General features: G+C 38.3%; 1 protein-coding gene across 1 annotated transcript in view; it reads right to left on the bottom strand.

Annotated features, from left to right (window-relative positions):
- LOC137657579 (peptide methionine sulfoxide reductase MsrB-like) overlaps positions 1-17,011 on the bottom strand; it is a 75,982-nt gene extending 58,971 nt beyond the window's left edge. The window contains exons 1-3 of the mRNA XM_068391915.1: positions 16,997-17,011; positions 16,725-16,892; positions 11,975-12,084 (exon numbers count right to left, since the gene is read on the bottom strand). Of these exons, the coding sequence (XP_068248016.1) occupies positions 11,975-12,084; positions 16,725-16,830 (216 nt within the window). The 5' untranslated portion in view covers positions 16,831-16,892; positions 16,997-17,011. The remainder of the gene's footprint in view (positions 1-11,974; positions 12,085-16,724; positions 16,893-16,996) is intronic.
- Positions 17,012-20,281: the final 3,270 nt, after the last annotated feature.

The raw sequence follows: 20,281 nt of genomic DNA, 5'->3' as shown, positions 1-20,281 counted from the left end.
GTATTTCATTTTAGCAGTTATTCAAAATAACAAACATAAAATAAATAAGTACCTGGTAAGGAAGTCGACTTGAACAATTACTCTGCCTTTTTAAGTACGTCTTCCTTACTGAGCCTCGCGATCCTCATAGGATGCTGAGCGACTCCTAGGAGCTGAAGTATGAAGGGTTGCAACCCATACTAAAGGACCTCATCAAAACCTCTAATCTAGGCGCTTCTCAAGAAATGACTTTGACCACCCGCCAAATCAAGTAGGATGCGAAAGGCTTCTTAGCCTTCCGGACAACCCAAAAACAATAATAAAACATTTCAAGAGAAAGATTAAAAAAGGTTATGGAATTAGGGAATTGTAGTGGTTGAGCCCTCACCCACTACTGCACTCGTTGCTACGAATGGTCCCAGAGTGTAGCAGTTCTCGTAAAGAGACTGGACATTCTTAAGATAAAAAGACGCGAACACTGATTTGCTTTTCCAATAGGTTGCGTCGAATATACTTTGCAGAGATCTAATTTGTTTAAAGGCCACGGAAGTTGCGACAGCTCTAACTTCGTGTGTCCTTACCTTCAGCAAAGCTTGGTCTTCCTCATTCAGATGGGAATGAGCTTCTCGTATTAACAGTCTGATAAAATAGGATAAAGCATTCTTTGACATAGGCAAAGATGGATTCTTAACTGAACACCATAAAGCTTCAGACGGGCCTCGTAAAGGTTTTAAACAGAACTTAAGAGCTCTTACAGGACATAAGACTCTTTCTAGTTCATTTCCAACCATACGATAAGTTTGGAATATCGAACGATATTGGTCAAGGCCGAGAAGGCAGCTCGTGTTTGGCTAGAAAACCAAGTTGTAGAACATGTAGCCGTTTCGGATGAGAATCCGATGTTCTTGCTGAAGGTATGAATCTCACTGACTCTTTTAGCTGTGGCTAAGCATATCAGGAAAAGAGTCTTAAAGGTGAGATCTTTCAGAGAGGCTGATTGTAGCGGTTCGAACCTGTCTGACATAAGGAATCTTAGTACCACGTCTAAATTCCAACCAGGTGTAACCAAACGACGCTCCTTCGTGGTCTCAAAAGACTTAAGAAGGTCCTGTAGATCTTTATTGTTGGAAAGATCTAAGCCTCTGTGACGGAAGACTGATGCCAACATGCTTCTGTAACCCTTGATATTGGGAGCTGAAAGAGATCTTTCTTTCCTCAGATATAAGAGAAAGTCAGCTATTTGAGTTACAGAGGTACTGGTCGAGGATACGGATACTGACTTGCACCAGTTTCGGAAGATTTCCCACTTCGATTGGTAGACTCTAAGGGTGGATGTTCTCCTTGCTCTAGCAATCGCTCTGGTTGCCTCCTTCGAAAAGCCTCTAGCTCTCGAGAGTCTTTCGATAGTCTGAAGGCAGTCAGACGAAGAGCGTGGAGGCCTTGGTGTACCTTCTTTACGCGTGGCTGACGTAGAAGGTCCACCCTTAGGGGAAGTGTTCTGGGAACGTCTACTAGCCATCGAAGTACCTCGGTGAGCCATTCTCTCGCGGGCCAGAGGGAAGCAACTAGCGTCAACCTTGTCCCTTCGTGAGAGGCGAACTTCTGCAGTACCTTGTTGACAATCTTGAACGGAGGGAATGCATATAGATCTAGATGTGACCAATCTAGGAGAAAGGCATCTATATGAACTGCTGCTGGGTCCGGGATTGGTGAGCAAAATATTGGGAGCCTCTTGGTCATCGAGGTTGCGAAGAGATCTATGGTTGGCTGGCCCCAGGTGGCCCAAAGTCTCTTGCAAACATCCTTGTGGAGGGTCCATTCTGTTGGAATTATTTGTCCCTTCCGACTGAGACAATCTGCCATGACATTCAAGTTGCCTTGGATGAACCTCGTTACTAGTGAAATGTCTAGACCTTTTGACCAGGTGAGGAGGTCCCTTGCGATCTCGTACCATGTCAGAGAGTAGGTCCCTCCTTGCTTGGAGATGTACGCCAAAGCCGTGGTGTTGTCCGAGTTCACCTCCACCACTTTGCCTTGAAGGAGAGACCTGAAGCTTTTCCAGGTCAGACGTACTGCCAGTAGCTTCTTGCAGTGAAATGCATTGTCCTTTGACTCGAGTTCCATAATCCCGAGCATTCCCTACCGTCTAATGTCGCACCCCAGCCTACGTCCGATGCGTCCGAGAAGAGAACGTGGTTGGGAGTCTGAACAGTCAGGGGAAGACCCTCTCTAAGGTTGATATAGTCCTTTCACCAAGTCAGACCAGACTTTATCTTTCCGGAAACCGGGATCGAGACCGCTTCTAGCGTCTTGTCCTTTTTCCAGTGAAAAGCTAGATGGTATAGAAGAGGACGGAGGTGTAGTCTTCCTAGTGACACAAATTGATCCACGGATGACAGGGTCCCTACCAGACTCATCCACAGCCTGACTGGGCAGCGTTCCTTCTTCAGCATCTTCTGGATGGATAGCAGGGCTGGGGGTTGATCGTCTTGTTCAGCAACGTCCTCATCAGAGGGTTCCTCATCCGAAACTGATGAGGAAACGGCAACGGAGTGGGCAACGTCTGACTCGCTGAATCCGGTCGCACTGGTGGATGCGTGACGGAGCCGGACGCAATATCATGGCACTGCTGCACAGTCTGTGAACTGTCAACAACCATGGGTGCGCGAGGAAGTACAGCGTCAACCCGAAACTGTCTAGACTGTCTGGGTTGTGCAGTCAACACCCTACCGGGTTGCTGAGGCTGACGCACTGCGTCACAACAAGTCACCTCTGCTGGTTGTTGAACGTCTTCCTAGTGACACTGAACGTCAACAACCACCTCCGAGCGTCGCTTAACGTCAACGTGCGACTGGCAACCCACACTGGGTCGCATCGGTGGAGGAACCACCTCAACTGGCAGACGCGAGTAGGATACCTCAGCGTCAACAGGGCGCACAACCTAGCGGTTGGAAGGTTGTTGGCCAGAAGGTTCTTCTCCGTATTAAAGTCCTCTATCAAGGACACAAGCTTGGACTGCATGTCTTGCAGCAAAGCCTATTTAGGGTCTACGGGAGCAGGTGTGGCAACAGACGGGGTTAGCGACTGAGGCGGAACCATTTACCATCCCTGGAAGCCTTGTTATGTGTGACATAATAGTACAGCAAAACTTCAAAGGCTCGCAAAAGTTGAGAAGTTGACCTGTAAACAACTTGGAGCGTCTCCTGGCTAGGCGCCAGGGCGAGTCTACCAGAATTGAGAAGTCTATCTGGGCAGAGGCATGAACTCCCAAGCCGAGAACTTCTCTCGTGTCCTATCAGACTCTCGCTCTATAAGCCAGTTTAAAAGAAGGGAAATCAAAGGCTGTATCCCTAAAACTCCTCCTGGTGCAAAAACCAGTCGCCTAGCCAACGTAACGCTCTCTAGGAGAGCGAGAGAGCACTAGCTTAACAACAACGGCTTCGAAGTAGCTAGGCCTAGTGTAAGTTCTGACGTTAGGCGAACGAGGAGCAGCAGTTACAAGATCCGGACGAAGATCCTTAAAAAATCATCATGATTTAATTAAAGTCCATAGGAGGCTAAGCAGCTTAAGGCTCCTCTCCAAATGACAGAGTCCTCAAAGGAATATCAGTAGGAGGGAGAACAGCACTTTCTCATCTACAGGAACCTTGTCCGAGAAAAGCTAGGTTATCTCAGTGAGAGTCTCACTGGTGCATTAGCAGCAGACCAGAAGGCAACGTTATGTAACTGCTTGACAGTCTGTGAACTGTCAAAAACTGAACTGTCAACCACAACAGGTGCGTGAGGACATACAGCACTGGTGCATTAGTAGCAGACCAGAAGGCAACGTCATGTAACTGCTTGACAGTCTGTGAACTGTCAAAAACTGAACTGTCAACCACAACAGGTGCGTGAGGACATACAGCACTGGTGCATTAGTAGCAGACCAGAAGGCAACGTCATGTAACTGCTTGATAGACTGTGAACTGTCAACAACTGAACTGTCAACCACAACGGGAGCGTGAGGACATACAGTGTTCACTCGAGACTACTTTGACTGTCTATACTGAGCAGTCAAAACAACTCTAGAATGCGGAGGTTGACGCACCGCATCAAAACACGGCAGCTTAACTCCACCCTCCTGTTGTTGTGGTAGCACACGAACATCAACGGAGGGTTCCGTGCGTCTGTGAACGTCAGCATGCGTCTGGCAGGGTCGACTGCGCATTGGTGGAGGAGCTCTCATAGCTGGAGTGTGGGAGCAGGCAGCCTCAGCGTCTGCTGGGCGCACAACCGTGGTAGGTTGTAGGCTAACGGGTGCAGCGTCAACCTTCTCCGCACGATACTCCTGCATAACAGCAGCTAACTGAGTCTGCATAGACTGCAGCAAAGACCACTCAGGGTCTACAACAGCTGGTGCGGCAACAGACGGAGTTACTGCCTGTTGCGGTACCGCTTTGCCTCTCTAAGGAGGTGAGCAGTCGTCGGAAGACTGCAGCGAGTCCGAACTGACCCAGTGGCTACAACTGGGCCGTTGGACTTGCGCGGAAGGGACCGACTTGCGCTTAAGAGGTCGTGAGACCTTGGTCCATGGTTTCTTACGAGAAACCTCTTCCGCAGACGAGAAGTAAATGGGCTCTCTCGTCTTTGTGTGGGTGGGGCGATCTTGGGTAGATACGCCCGAAACCACGGAGGGAAACGTCTGTTCGTTGATCAAGGCCTGACGAACCCATAAGTCGTTCGACATTACTTCTCCAGGCAAGAGGTCCCGGGCTAGGTGAACGACAGGCACGAACAGACGAACCCTCGGACGCAACACTGTAACACTTTGCGCATATCACTTTATCACTTCGATTTTCTGTTTTGCACTTATTTCACTGAAATCGAAACTTTTACTGATTTCTACCTGAAACACGCAATTCTACCCTTCATTAAAAGGTAGTAATTGCGAAAACAGTCGTATAATGCAGCTCATTAATACTAGCAAAAACAGAAAACATATAAGGATAAAGAATTCAGTGGCTGGGAAAGAGACTAAACACTAGTTCAATTAAACTAGGTTTACAATCTCTCACCGCACATAGCCTGGGGACAAGAATAAAACCCTAGAAACGTTTTACCTTCTTCCCCGTACAGCGACTAGGGAGGAGAGTGACACGAGAACAACGTTACCCGCTTGAACGGAACGTTTAATTTTTTCCTCTCTCTCCCTCCGTCTCTATCTATCTCTCTCTTTCTCTCTGATTTCGCACCTGAGAGAAGAGCCCAATTATATATCGCCAAAAAAACATGTTATATGGCTAAAGGAAAAAACTGAAAGGTTTTCCAAATAAAAAGTTCCTTTAATTTAGAATTTAAACTATTTAAGTTAAGAAAGAATGAACGAAACGTCAGAATCGATTTACTCTTACTGCAAAGTGAAACCGTGATACAATCTCTCTCTATCGTAACGATAGAGCGCATGTTGAACGTCCTGAACGTCAACAACTGCGTAGTCTAAAAAAAAAAAACTAAACGTTAGTTCATCTTTGAAAACAGTACGAAGACTATCAAAGAAATTCTTTCATAAAACATTAAATTTAAAAAGTTATAAATTCTTTAAAGGCTAAATACGATATAACGGGCTCAACGTTGATTAACTTCGGTTCCAAGTTAAGACCGCCTACTATCAGGAAAGGTCGCAAATAAACAAAACATAAAAATTTCTTTTTATATGTTTATAATAAATGGAAAGTTAATCGAAGAGGCCTAATAAAGGCGGAGAGATATAAAATATATAGATCTATAACGTGTTAACCCTGGATAGGTACGGTGGGTCGTTCGCGACCCCGAGCGTCAAAAAAAAACAGGTTTTTCTCACGTGACTCACCCCCGTGACTGAATTTGTGGGTGATCGACCTGCAGTAGGTGTCTCCCCTACACGCTCTAGTAGTGTCCAGATGTGCATTGCTGTAGCTGTACTCCTTCCCCGATTTCTGAGACGCGTCGGGGTCGAGCGCGACCGAGTTTACCCTTCTAAGGTAGTTTGCATAACTATCAAAGTTATTACGTATTATGAAATTGTCGTAGAATGGTGCAACTTGTATAGGTTATCAGTTGTGGAAAGTCTTGGTGGATTGTTTGGCTACCATGTGCATGATTTTTTTTTAGTTAAAATGTCATTCATCACCACGAGGACCATTTTACCGCGAGTGCCCCTTTTTCATTTTTTTTCATTTTTTTGCCAAGTAATTTTTCCGTAAGATATTGCCAAATAGTGTCGTAAAACTTTTGCTTGTTTAGTGTTGGAAAGTGTGTCTAGATGATCTGGCTACCCATGCGTGACTTTGTTTTTGTCAGATACGACGTAGTTATTGGTATACAGTGATACCTCGGTAGTCGAACGACTCTATACTCGAACAATTCGGAGTTCGACCAAAATTTTCGAGAAATTTTTGCTGCGGTGCTCGACCAAAAATTCGGTACTCGACCAGCCGAACACGTGACGACCGCATGGGCTTTGTGATGATCGCGCCATCTCGGCCACTCTCGCTTGTTCGGGAAGCATCAGTTCTCTCGAGAGCGTCACTCAGACAACGCGCGATCAGCATTCGTTGTGATTTAGTGATTTTCAGTGCTTTTAATTGCTTTTTTAGCTTTCATAATGAGTCCCAAGAAAGTAATGAGTGTTAAGGGGAAGGAGAAGAGGAAAACAGTGCGAACAACGATCGAGTTGAAGAAGGAAATTATAGCGAAATATGAGAATGGTGTACGAGTGTCCGATTTAGCGGTAGAATACGGAATGGCGAAGTCGACCATTTCTACGTTTTTAAAGCATAAAGAAATGATTAAGAAGGCGAATGTTGCAACGGGAGTTACAGCGGTAACTAAGCAAAGGCCACAAGTGATTGAGGAGATGGAAAAGTTGCTTTTAATATTTATTAAAGAAAAACAGTTGGCCGGGGAAAGTGTTAGTGAAGCGTTCATTTGTGAAAAAGCGTTGCATATCTATGAAGAATTAGTGAAGAAAAGTCCGAGTACCAGTGAAAGTGATTCATTTACATTTAAAGCGAGCAGGGGTTGGTTTGAAAAGTTTCGTAATAGAACAGGTATTCATCGTGTTACTAGGCATGGGGAGGCAGCTAGTTCGGATCAAATTGCAGCCGATAAATACGTGGGGGAATTCGATCGGTACATAAATGAACAAAATTTGATCGCACAACAAGTCTTTAATTGTGATGAGACTGGGTTATTTTGGAAGAAAATGCCAGCCAATACGTACATTACCAAGGACGAGACGAAGATGCCAGGTCACAAGCCAATGAAAGATAGGCTAACATTGTTGCTGTGTGCAAATGCAAGTGGCGATTGCAAGATCAAACCCTTGTTAGTGTACCACTCGGACAACCCCCGGGTGTTCAAACGAAATAATATTTGTAAAAGTGCACTACCAGTTATGTGGCGCTCGAACACTAAATCTTGGGTCACAAGACAATTCTTTACTGAGTGGATAAACGAAGTGTTTGCCCCCCAGGTTAAGGCTTACCTCATTGAAAAGAGCTTGCCAATGAAATGTCTTCTGGTTATGGACAATGCTCCTGCACATCCTCCAGGTCTCGAGGATGACTTGAAAGAAGAATACAGCTTTATCAAAATCAAATTCTTGCCCCCCAATACTACTCCCATACTCCAGCCCATGGACCAACAGGTCATTTCAAACTTCAAAAAACTCTATACCAAGGCCCTTTTCAGAAAGTGTTTTGAAGTGACCAGTGACACGAAGTTGACCCTAAAGGAATTCTGGAAGGAACACTTCAGCATCCTCAACTCTGTTAACATGATTGACCAAGCTTGGCGAGGTGTGACCTATAGGACATTGAACTCTGCCTGGCGTAAGCTGTGGCCATCATGTGTCACAGAGAGGGAGTTTGAAGGTTTCCAACCAGAGGCGGGTCCAAGCACTGCTACCCCTGTAATTTCTGATGACACTGATGTCGTTGAGGAAATTGTTGTCATGGGCAGGAGTTTGGGGCTTGAGGTCGACAAGGATGATATTGATGAGCTTGTAGAAAGCCATTCTACCGAGTTGACTGTGGAGGAATTGTTGCACCTGCAACAACAACAGCAGCAGGATCTGATTGTGGAGCAGGAATCTTCAGAAGAGGATGAGGTAAGGGAGGATGTTCCAAGTTCTCTCATCAATGAAATTTGTTCCAAGTGGGCAGATGTGCAGGCTTTTGCTGAAAAATACCACCCAGAAATTGCAGTAGCAAACCGGGCAGTGCATATGTTTAATGATAGTGTCATGTATCATTTTCGAAGAATACTGCAGAGGAGGAAGAAACAATTAACAATAGACCAGTTTTTCACAAAAGAAAAGAAAGCTGCTACATCAAAGCCTGTTTCTCCTCCAAAGAAGAGACAAAGAAGAGAAGAAACCCCTGAAATAGATCTGCCCACCCTTTCATTGGAGAGAGAAACAACTCCTGAAGGAGAACTACCCCGCCACATCATGGAAGGGGACTCTCCTTCCAAGCAGTAACCTCCCCCTTCCATCCTCTCCACATCCATCCCTGTATGCCATCGAACCGCTGCTCAAAGGTATGTTCACTACAGTACAGAAAATGGTTTAAAATTGTTTTATTTTAGTACAGTAAATGGTTTAAAATTGTTTTATAGGATTTTCTGACCAATTTCATACACATTTAGATAATTATTGTTGTTTAGGTACACGTTTTATTAATATTTTGGGCCTGTTCGAGTGCTTGGGAACGGAATAGAATATATACCATTATTTCTTATGGGGAAAAAAAATTCGGTACTCGAACAAATCGGAGGTCGAACACGGATCTCGAACGGATTATGGTCGAGTACCGAGGTATCACTGTATTGGGTATTTAACTGCGGTTACCAATTTCTGTTTTTTTTCAATATTTGTAAAAATTACTACGTAGTAAGGAATTGCCGTATATTATTCATTTTTTTTTCATGTTTATGTGTTAGAAAGTGTGCCTTGATGGTTGGGCTAACACGTGCATGTCTTTTTTTTTATCTGAGATGCCGTATATTAGAATGTAGGGCATTTTACCGCGAGTGCCCCTTTTTCATTTTTTTTCATTTTTTTGCCAAGTCATTTTTCCGTAAGATATTGCCAAATAGTGTCGTAAAACTTTTGCTTTTTCAGTGTTGGAAAGTGTGTCTAGATGATCTGGCTACCCATGCGTGATTTTGTTTTTGTCAGATACGACGTAGTTATTGGTATATTGGGTATTTAACTGCGGTTGCCAATTTCTGTTTTTTTTCAATATTTGTAAAAATTTACTACGTAGTAAGGAATTGCCGTATATTATTGATTTTTTTTTCATGTTTATGTGTTAGAAAGTGTGCCTTGATGGTTGGGCTAACACGTGCATGTCTTTTTTTTTATCTGAGATGCCGTATATTAGAATGTTGGGCATTTTTCCGCGAGTGCCCCTTTTTATTTGTTTTGCATTTTTTTGCTTAGTCATGTTACCGTAAGGAATTGGCAAGTAGTGTCGCAAAACTTATATTTTTATAGTGTTGGAAAGTGTTTCTAGATGATCTGGCTACCCATGCCTATTTTTTTTTTAGCCAGATATGGCGTATATATAAGTATGTGTTCGATTTTCCTGTGATTGCCATTTTTTCGTTTTTTCCCATTTCTTTCAAAATTACTACGTACTAAGGAACTATCACAGAGTAATGATTCATTTATATGTTTATTTGTCGGAAAATGTGCCTTGATGGTTTGCCTAGCACGTGGCTGAATTTTTTTTTTTCTGAAATGCCGTATATTAGAATGGCCATTTTTCCACGAGTGCCCCTTTTTATTTGTTTTGCATTTTTTTGCTTAGTCATGTTACCGTAAGGAATTGGCAGGTAGTGTCGCAAAACTTATAATTTTATAGTGTTGGAAAGTGTTTCTAGATGATCTGGCTACCCATGCCTATCTTTTTTTTTAGCCAGATATGGCGTATATATAGGTATGTGTTCGATTTTCCCGTGATTGCCATTTTTTCGTTTTTTCCCATTTCTTTCAAAATTACTACGTACTAAGGAACTATCACAGAGTAATGATTCATTTAGATGTTTATTTGTCGGAAAATGTGCCTTGATGGTTTGCCTAGCACGTGGCTGAATTTTTTTTTTTCTGAAATGCCGTATATTAGAATGTTAGCCATTTTTCCGCGAGTGCCCCTTTTTATTTGTTTTGCATTTTTTTGCTTAGTAATGTTACCGTAAGGAATTGGCAAGTAGTGTCGCAAAACTTATATTTTTATAGTGTTGGAAAGTGTTTCTAGATGATCTGGCTACCCATGCCTATCTTTTTTTTAGCCAGATATGGCGTATATATAGGTATGTGTTCGATTTTCCGGTGATTGCCATTTTTTCGTTTTTCCCCAATTCTTTCAAAATTACTACGTACTAAGGAACTATCACAGAGTAATGATTCCTCTAGATGTTTATTTGTCGGAAAATTTTGTTTACTTCTTTTTTGATTGAATATTATCAAATTTTTTTAGCTAAAATATTATATTGTTTTACATTTTTTTTTTTCGATTTTATTTCCCTTCAAAAAATTTTTTTTGGGTCAGAATTTTAATTTCATAGTCGTAAAATAATCGACAATTATCCAGCAACCCACCATACAATTTTTATGCATATCCAATAATAATTAGATTAGTAAATAACACCTTGAAATTGACATACCCTTCCTACATTTCAAGTGGCAGATTAGGGAGTCTGAGTCAGTGTGGTTGGCGGCCATTTTGTGGACATATCCGAAGCGTAAGCTGCCCTATCTATATATATTCTTGTTCCCTATAGAATTTGTGATATTTTGGTATATTTTTACCTGCATAAATATCATATTATATATTAAATATATGTATTTTTTTACGAAATTTCTAAGTACTCAAAAAATTACCTTTAGATATGGCCCCTGATATAAATGTAATTTACAAAATAATGAAGATTTTTTTACATATTTCTATTTTAGGATAACATATGTTTATTCCCTAAAAAAATTAGCCACTTCCTATTTCATTTGGGTACCCAAAAAATTTCATGAAATTTGGACAAATTTTTTTGGCCAAAAAAAGTTACCCTTTTTTTCTCATTTCAAATCTTCACCTCCATGGGTCTGACTTCATCCAAAATACATCAAGATGTGTCGTAAACATTCAAGAATCAATTCCTAAAAGGATTTGTGTATATATGTATAAACTTTTTTTTTATGAATTTTTATGTCAGGTCTTTTTTTTTTCTACTTAATTTTTTAAAATATTTATAATAAATAGTTTTTCTGCAGATGAGTAGTATTTATCTTTACAGTTGTTTTAAGCATTCATTGAAGTTTTTTTTGGCAAAAGAAAAAAGGAGGTTACTGCAAAAACTGATTTTTCAAGAATTTTTTTTGGCGTCGGGGTCGTTCGCGTCCGAGTATACCCTTAAAGGGGTGTCCGAGGAGCGTACCTATCCAGGGTTAAGCAAAATTACTAAAAACCTAAACACACTTCCGTCTAAGGGAAGGGTCGGCCATTTAAAAGTGAAAGAGAGTCCATACTCTCTTAGTCACCATAATTAAATCTATCCAAAACGAGTTCAAGTTTTGAGATGAAGATAAAACCCCTGCATAGCGAAAGCTCAAAACTAGAATAGTGTACTTCACCAAAAAGTTGTGACAACAAATCCAGTTAGTAACAGCGTATTTTAGTAGGTCTTGCCAGTGGCACGACAGAGAGAAAATTGGTTCTGTGTTGACATGGAGTACTTGAGTACCTGCTCGACAGATGGCGCTGTTGATGTACACCCCCACCTGTATAGCGATCGCTGGCGTATTTTGTCCTTAGGTTTTTCTGTCGGGCAGCAGAGCTGACAGCTATATGATCACCGGCTAAGTTTAATATTGAAAAAATCACTTTAAAAAAATTTCTTATTTATGTACTGATGTTTTTTTTTAATCTTGTTTTATAAAACTTTTCAAAGCCAAATAACAATGATGATATATACTCACAGGCTCAGTTCCTCCCTCCCTTGCTACATAGTACTGTTCTGGAGTTAATTCCTTCTGCCAATCTTCAGCTGACATATTCTTGAAATTCTTATTGGTAGACATAAGTCTTACTGTAAAAATAAAAAAACAATAAAATTATAGCTATTGGACGTATGAAAATCTTTTATCATTTGATAACATTTCCATATTTTTTCTTTAAATTAGAAGAAATTAGAAGAAATAAAAATATAGAGTTGCAATGTTAATAACAGATTGAATTCTTGATTAGGAAAGAAATAATGATTGCTAGATATATAAGGCTTTTTACGGATTTTGACCAATCGAACACACATTACTTGCTTCGCTTACAAAACCAAATGCGGTAAGTTGAGGATTCTACAATGGAAAGAGGAACATATTAGCTTAACCCAATATACTCCTACCATTGCCAAGAAAAAAAAACTTGAGACTTGCCCTTAATTGCCATTACATTACCAAACCAAAACTGAGAGAAAAGGATGGAGAACAAACTTCTCCACTCAATACAGCACTATGAAGGAAAACAGACCCCCCAGACTACTAGTGCCTCCAACCTCTGCTCCTTTCCAAGGACCTCACCAACCATGGATATGTTTATCTAACTAGCATTTAATATTCAAGAAGTTCTACAAAAATAACAGCCTTGCAAAATATTGCCTAAGCCAAATGGCAAAACCTTACCTACAAACCCTGAGTTTACAACATTAAGTTTCTGATGAATAAAGTGTTTTGTTCCCAACATGTTCCTTCCATTAAGGAAACATTAAGAAGAGGTTTTACCAGGATTAACAGCGCCCTACCTACAGTCGGGTAAACACAGTATCCTAGATAAGTTCATGCAGACTAAAATGAGGAAAGCTTCAGGGGGAGAAGCACTTTAGGTCACCAGACCTTAGGTTATAATACTTTTTATTCAGCATTTAACCCTTTCCCTACATTAGTTCATATTCCTTGTACAATATATGACATTATCCTAAATAATCTGTTTTGATAATACTTTTCCATATTAAGGATAGGCATACAACTAAAATCTTTCCTGCTACAAATCTTGTTTACATAAAGTGCTTATCAATAACCAAAAAACCAAATTTTTCAGTGTGGTTCCCATCAACCCCTACAATCAGACCCATTTACCAAAAATTTCAGCACTAATCCATCGGTCCTTACTGGTGACATTTTACTCAACTTAAAAAACTATTAAGAGAAAGGACTAAGCTTTCATCATTGTATTGCAAATAAATTTCCTTTCCATTGACATATTACACATTTTGTATAATTTTCATGTCTAAATAATGAGAAAAAAAACAGGTAATAAATGGATGTAAAATACATCTAAAGGCGTCAAAGAGGGTAAAAATATCTGGACATAGAATATGTCCAATGGCACTCTTAAGAGTTAAGGAACAAACAAGAACAAGCAGCAATCTGGTCAAATAGGAATTTTCTGAAAACAACATGAAGTCGAGTATATTACTGGAGGTCTCTCCCAAGTAAAAGCACTTTGCCTTTTATAGTGCTGCATATTAAATAATGGTAGTCTACCAATATTCCTTCTCATTATCAGAGAAGAGCTTAATGCATAAAAAGCATTTAGACCTGCAGTAAAGTAATCAGTGCCCATTAAGGGCAAGTGTTATATATCATTGGGTTTTAAATTCATCTCACATAAGCAGTTTCTCCCCCCATAATGATGGCCTATTAGAAAAATGCAACTGCAAAACAACCCATCAGTAGAAAAAATATGCCAAGATGGTGTAACATGTTCTTGACAAGAAATTAACTTTATGAAATTAGCCTAACTTAATTTGTCATTAAAGTAAATAAATTTATTCAATTTAGCCTTGAGAGAGCTAACACTGCCAAATAAAGGTTTGCCCATAATAGTTTTATTATACTGAAATAACGTTAAATTGAATTTGGAAAAAATTCTTACGTTTCCTAAGTTTATATAAACCCTTCAATTAGTTAAATTACCAATTTACTGTACAGTATATGAAAAATAATCAATAACAAAATTCCTCAAAACATGAAAATTCACTATAGTCAATTTTGAAGTGGGAAGGAATGACATTTAATAGTTCATTACCTCTGCGCACAATTAACAAAGGTAATCATACAGATAAAACCTTAACCCTTTTACCCCCAGGCTATTTGGAAATTTCCAACCCTTAACCCCCAGGGGGTTATTTTTTTCCCAGCACATTTTGCAGTACTGTATATATTTTTTAAATTGCTCTAACAGCCTTAATTTTTGTCATAGAGAGGTCAGGTTGTCTCATTCTCTTGGAAAATGCCTGAATTTTCTCAAAAAATTATCAAAAATATGAAAAAAAAAATTTTTATAGCACTTTTTTTGCAAGGACGTACCGGTACGTCCATGTGGGTAAAGGGATGTCTTTTGTGAAACGTACCAGTACGTCCTTTGGGGGTAAAAGGGTTAACTAAAGTTCCTAAACCTAACATGATTTATGGTAGTACAGTATATTATACCTGGTTTAAAAATTCATTCTTTGTTATATATTTCACTCTAATTCTCCTACAATTTCATGTTGCTAAGATCATATTTTGTTTGAAAATTAACACAAGTAAGGACCTGGTGTACTAGGTTAGGTTAAGGATGTTTTGTTTGATCCCATCTCTGTAATCATCCTTACTACATTTTCCTTTTTTTAATATGTACTTGTAGGATTGTTAATGCTGGTGCTCATGAACTACACTTTTTAAACTGATTATGATGTGACTCATGAACATCCGCCCTTTCTAATAAGCGTCATACACTTGTTCTTTTATTTCTCTCGCCCAAAAACACAAGTCGCCAACTTGGATTCCCATATAAATTTTAAATATTGGGAACTTGGATGGATGGATTATAGAATTTAAGCCTCAGGCCAAGAACTGGGAATAAGGAACTAGGCAATAAAAAAATTTAGTACAATATATATTACCAATAATGCTAGAAAATACATAAAACACAAGAAACCAGTTGGAAAACTAGATGGTCCCTATTTTCTATGAGAAAATAAATATATCATTACTTCCTAAATGCTGAGCCAGTCAAAATAAAATATTGTACTTCACTGGGTTCAGTCTAGGTTTGGATATGGGTATATCTTTACGTGCGCATACAGAATTTGCTATAAGAAACCATCTAAAACTAGCCTTTTTTTGGCATGTTCTCTTTGCAAATAAAAGGGCCATACCAATAACAAATTATGCATAAAACAAGTAAAATTTGAACTGTACAGCAGTGTTTGAAGCTGTTTGTTGACATAAGATGTAATATAAACTTATTGCACATGCATTTTTGTTGGACTTTTATTTTTTGTGAGACATGGTCATTACCCAATATTTAAGCTAATTAACACCTGCGAAATTTTTGTGCTGCAGTGCTTAGATCGTTTTCATTCTTGACCAAAATTTTACAAATTACTTTACCTTTTCAGTTGAAAGGAAGTGGTAAAAGCTGGTAGAGGGGAGTTCAATCTATCTAGGTAATTTGCAATGTCATCATCAAAATAAAACCCATTTACTAAGATATTTCAAGTATATGGGAATTACTCTGGGGAAAGGGGTTGCTGTATAGGGAGATGGCCCAAATCCTAGGTAAAGAGAAATAGCCAACTTGGTTAGGTTAGGTTGCTGTGGTTAAGGTTATGATATATCCCTAGTTTTGTCTTGCTGTTTACCCACACTAAAAAAAACCCTAGTTTCTCATGACACACAATCCACGTTTATTTCTGTTCTCGACATGTTTTGGTGTGAATTAAGCATATCTGCCATTACTCCACACCTTTCAGGAGTTTCACAACCCCCCAATAAACTGGTTTTCAATTGTGATCCCCCATTATTAGATTTTATTGTAGTTACAGATGGGAATACAAAAATGTGTGGTTTGCATAAGCAATATAGGTCTAGGACAAACAAGATAACTAGTTGGAAAAATATAGATTGCAGTTCCTGTATTTGGCAATAAATTAAAATGGTATTTTCATTATCAAATAAATTTTTGAACATACTTACCCGGTAGTTATATATATAACTTTAATTATATATAACTACCGGGTAAGTCTTATGTTTAAAAATGGTATTTTCATTATGAAATAAATTTTTGAACATACTTACCTGGTAGTTATATATAATTAAAGTTATATATATATAACTACCGGGTAAGTCTTATGTTTAAAAATTATCAAACCATTACCAATCATGCTCTTACCTTTCGTAATCAAAGTATCTCTGAATGGCAAGGGTAAGAACACAGTACCAACATATGCTCCAACTGATTATCTAATCAGACAAGCTTATACATCTAAACTGTACATTATTTAAGAACAGGGAACAGTGCCCAGTAGATATGTGACCGGTACTCGTATGGGCATAAGGCCAGCTTTTTAGCATTTGGGTTCATGTTGATATAGGCTATCATAGGCTTACTACTATCCCATAAAAGAATGTAATTATGTAAGTCGCCATTTCCACAAATTCAACAACCTTGTCACCTATAATAATATAGGGTTATACATACATATCTCACACATATATGATAAAATAATGTGATATTAAATTTCCCTTTCCACTTAATCCTACCCTAGAGTAGAATTCTTGTTTAGAACGAAACTGGCACCATTGAATCTTTACAAATCTACGGGAACTTCACATGCATTCAGAGAAAAACTATTACTTAACTCCCTTGAATCTAGTGACAGCTAATGTTTAACTTTCACAAAGTTACCTTGCGAACTGATGGTTAGTTTTGCAACACCACGACTCTGCACCTTGTATAACACGCCATTTAAACGTCCTATACTTCTTAGAACAAACATTGCCGTGCCAGACATCGCCACTCTATTTTCGTTCTTCTTGAATTGGTCGCAACACCGCAGTGCTACCACAATCACATCTGCATAATTTTCCAAATCAAAACATTGGGACAATGTTGCCAGATTTAGATTTTTTCAAGTCTGACAGCTGTGCAAAAATATAGTACAGTACTTAAAAACTTACGTCACCATTACTGTAGTAAGACAAGATATATTACAGATACTAATTGTGTAAACTAAAAAACAAGCACGCCAGTTTCAGAAATACGTTGGTTTCATTTGTTTAAGTTAATGTATTAGAAAATTTCTAGTTTCATCTCTCCATGGCCATTCATAAACACTTAGGAAAAAAAGATAAGATTATTGATAACGTTGTGACAGTGATGCTTATAGAGGTCACTGATAACTGTTACTATGTATGAAAATGTATTCCAACGCTCAGACTATGATAAGGCACTCGGGGGGTATTGTTTTTTTTCTGAATTGTACAATAGGTGAGAAAAGATAAAGACATGTTACCTTGTTAGAAATTGAATGATTCCAGCAAAGCATAATTGCATAAATGGCATGTCTAAATTTCATTGTAAGTAGGTCCGAAACCTGACATCCATATCAGACATCCTTTTCATGTAGCGCCTTACCACACTTATTCATTAAATCACGCTTCATATAATTTGATTATATTGCATGACAATTTGTATAAAACACTTTAAGTACACTTACTGTTTTTATTACGGGCCAAGTTTTAGGAAGACAGAAAAAAACATGTGCTAATGTACAGTACAATGAGCCCCCATGAACCATCATACCCTACTCAAACAACATAATGGTGACAGTCACTCAATCAACGTAATGGTGACAGTCGATTGGTGTCCTTTTGCTTGGCATGAACCAAAAAACCTTTCCTATTCCTTCCTGTCTTGAAATAACTCTACTACTATCTAATGTCGCATGAGGGTCTGCCCCTCTCTTTTATTCTTTCCCTGTACTTCATTCCCCCCCCCCCCCTTTTCCCTTCTTTCCCATCCCAGGTACCTGCCCTCGGGCTATAAACTGGATTGTATCCAGGGGTACTTATCCTTTCCCCATATTCCCCACTTCCCTGTCCTCATCGTACTGGCCGTACTGGAGCCCCCATGAAATTATACATCAAAATTTTCAAGATGATGCTATTCGAATTAAAAAAAAAAAAAAATCGGAGAACTTTCATAAATATTTCATTTTTCCCTTTCTACTTTGTGAAATCGAAATACATGAAACAAGAAGTAGTTTCTTAAGACTATGGTTGCAGCATTTTAGTCGAATTAAAAGTCCATGCAAAATTATTCTTATTTAACAAATACGTTATCTCAATAGTATCCCCCCTTTGCAACGAATAGTTGAACAAAAACAACTTTCCATCGATATTTCTAATATTCTCACTTAAATCAAGGATGTAGCAAAAATCAATTATCTATTTTTCATAATTGAACATTGAAATGTTCATCAAGTTCTTAATTTCTACGCAATTTTCATTTGTCTACACAGCCAACAAATGTATAACTTGAAAAAAAAATGAAAAGTACAGTATCTCAAAGGGAAATCTAATTGTATGGTAGCCTATTTGCTTTGAGTGAAAACGAGGACAGTTTTCAGTCGGTCAACAGTTTAATTTTTTAACTGAAAGCAAATCATCCAAAAACTGAGATATACGGCTGTTATTTAAAAATTGTTTGCGCTTCTCCTTCAGAACAATACAACATATTTGTTTTTGACAATGTACTTCTCTGATTTGTGTATACCACCGTATTAAAGTTTGACTCATCTCTTAGAATGTAGTTTAAGAAAAATCAATAAATACTAAGCGCCAGTAAGGAGGTATATAGGCTGGATTCAGTGGACAATGCAAAAGACTTATGTGAAATAATGAGCCTTTATTTATAACTAATCACACACATAAACCACGACCTAGTACTGTACACGGCAGTCTAATAACATAATGCCGATCAGGCGGGGAATTGTACAGTAAACAGTGAGGGCTGCAAAGACAATTACATAACAACCCAATAGCCGAATAATAAAACATACACTGGCGAAGATTCGGTTGCCCCATTGACTAATTTCTGGTAGTCCTGCGTCAGATTAGATATCTTTAAAGAAAATTAGAATTATCTAAAGCATTGTCTTAAAAGGACATAAAGAAATTGAATAATGTTCAGAAAGCTCTAAAATTGCCAACGAAAGATAGATTCGGAAAAAAACTACCTCCAGATAAATTAATGATTGTGAGAAACTTTAGTTATACCTATTAAATGCATCTTTTGACTAATTAAAAGCAAAACCATGAGAAAAATAGGGGTTTTGTTTCCCCGTACTATATTGTTCAAAACCATGCGGGTGGTGTGTCCATTTAACAATGACAAGATGGAAGAAAAAACGCATATCTTCTCTATTCCAGCGTCAAATTTCATATGTACTTCGGTTGAATAGGCATTTTAATAACTGACCTATTTTTCAGTGCATTCAACATCCAATCTTTATCATTCTAAAGGATTTGGCTCAGAAATCACTTCAATCATTTGAAACAAGAATAAAATGTTGGACTTTATGAAAGGATTAATGAAATAATCCTGTCTGAAATCTAGAAGTCCGTGTGCCTGCTCGGAAAAAGTCAAAAGTGGTGAAATATGTTGATCAAGAATTATATAATAAAGAAAATCTGATCGTTGATAAGAACTTGAAGAAAATTTTTCAAAATTATGTCAAAATGGAGACGGGTGTGTTAATGAGGTTGATCATCAAGTTAAAATGAAAGAATATGATGATATAATGTGAATAAGTATTGGATAATTTTGATGTAAAATTTTCAAAATAATAAGGAATTCCTGTCATTCAAACACAAGTGCTAGAAACAGAGACTTGTAATGCATAGGATCATCACAATTTTGTACAGAAGAGTACCGAGTCATACAGTACTTACATGGGTGTCAGAGGTCTGAAGATGTGCATTATGTGGTTTTGAAGATGTAAGAACTTTCAGCTGGGATGTTTCATTCATAATTCATATGAAGAATAAACAGGGGATATCTTGTTTTACGCTAGAGTCGTATATAATGTGCATACTGCATATATATATATATATATATATATATATATATATATATATATATATATATATATATATATATATATATATATATATATATATATATATATCTATCCATCTATATATACACACACACACACACACACACACACACACATATATATATATATATATATATATATATATATATATATATATATATATATATATATATATATATATATATATATATATATACACATATATATATATATATATATATATATATATATATATATATATATATATATATATATATATATATATATATACCTAACAGCAACAAATGCATCCATTTTTAGGCCACTGCAGGACAAAAGCCACAGACATGCTCTCTAGTCTTGG

Source organism: Palaemon carinicauda, chromosome 18 (assembly GCF_036898095.1).
Source record: "Palaemon carinicauda isolate YSFRI2023 chromosome 18, ASM3689809v2, whole genome shotgun sequence".
Lineage (NCBI taxonomy): Eukaryota > Metazoa > Arthropoda > Malacostraca > Decapoda > Palaemonidae > Palaemon > Palaemon carinicauda.
The sequence above is the reverse complement of the archived record's forward strand: the minus strand, read 5'-3'. Positions and strand labels throughout refer to the sequence as shown.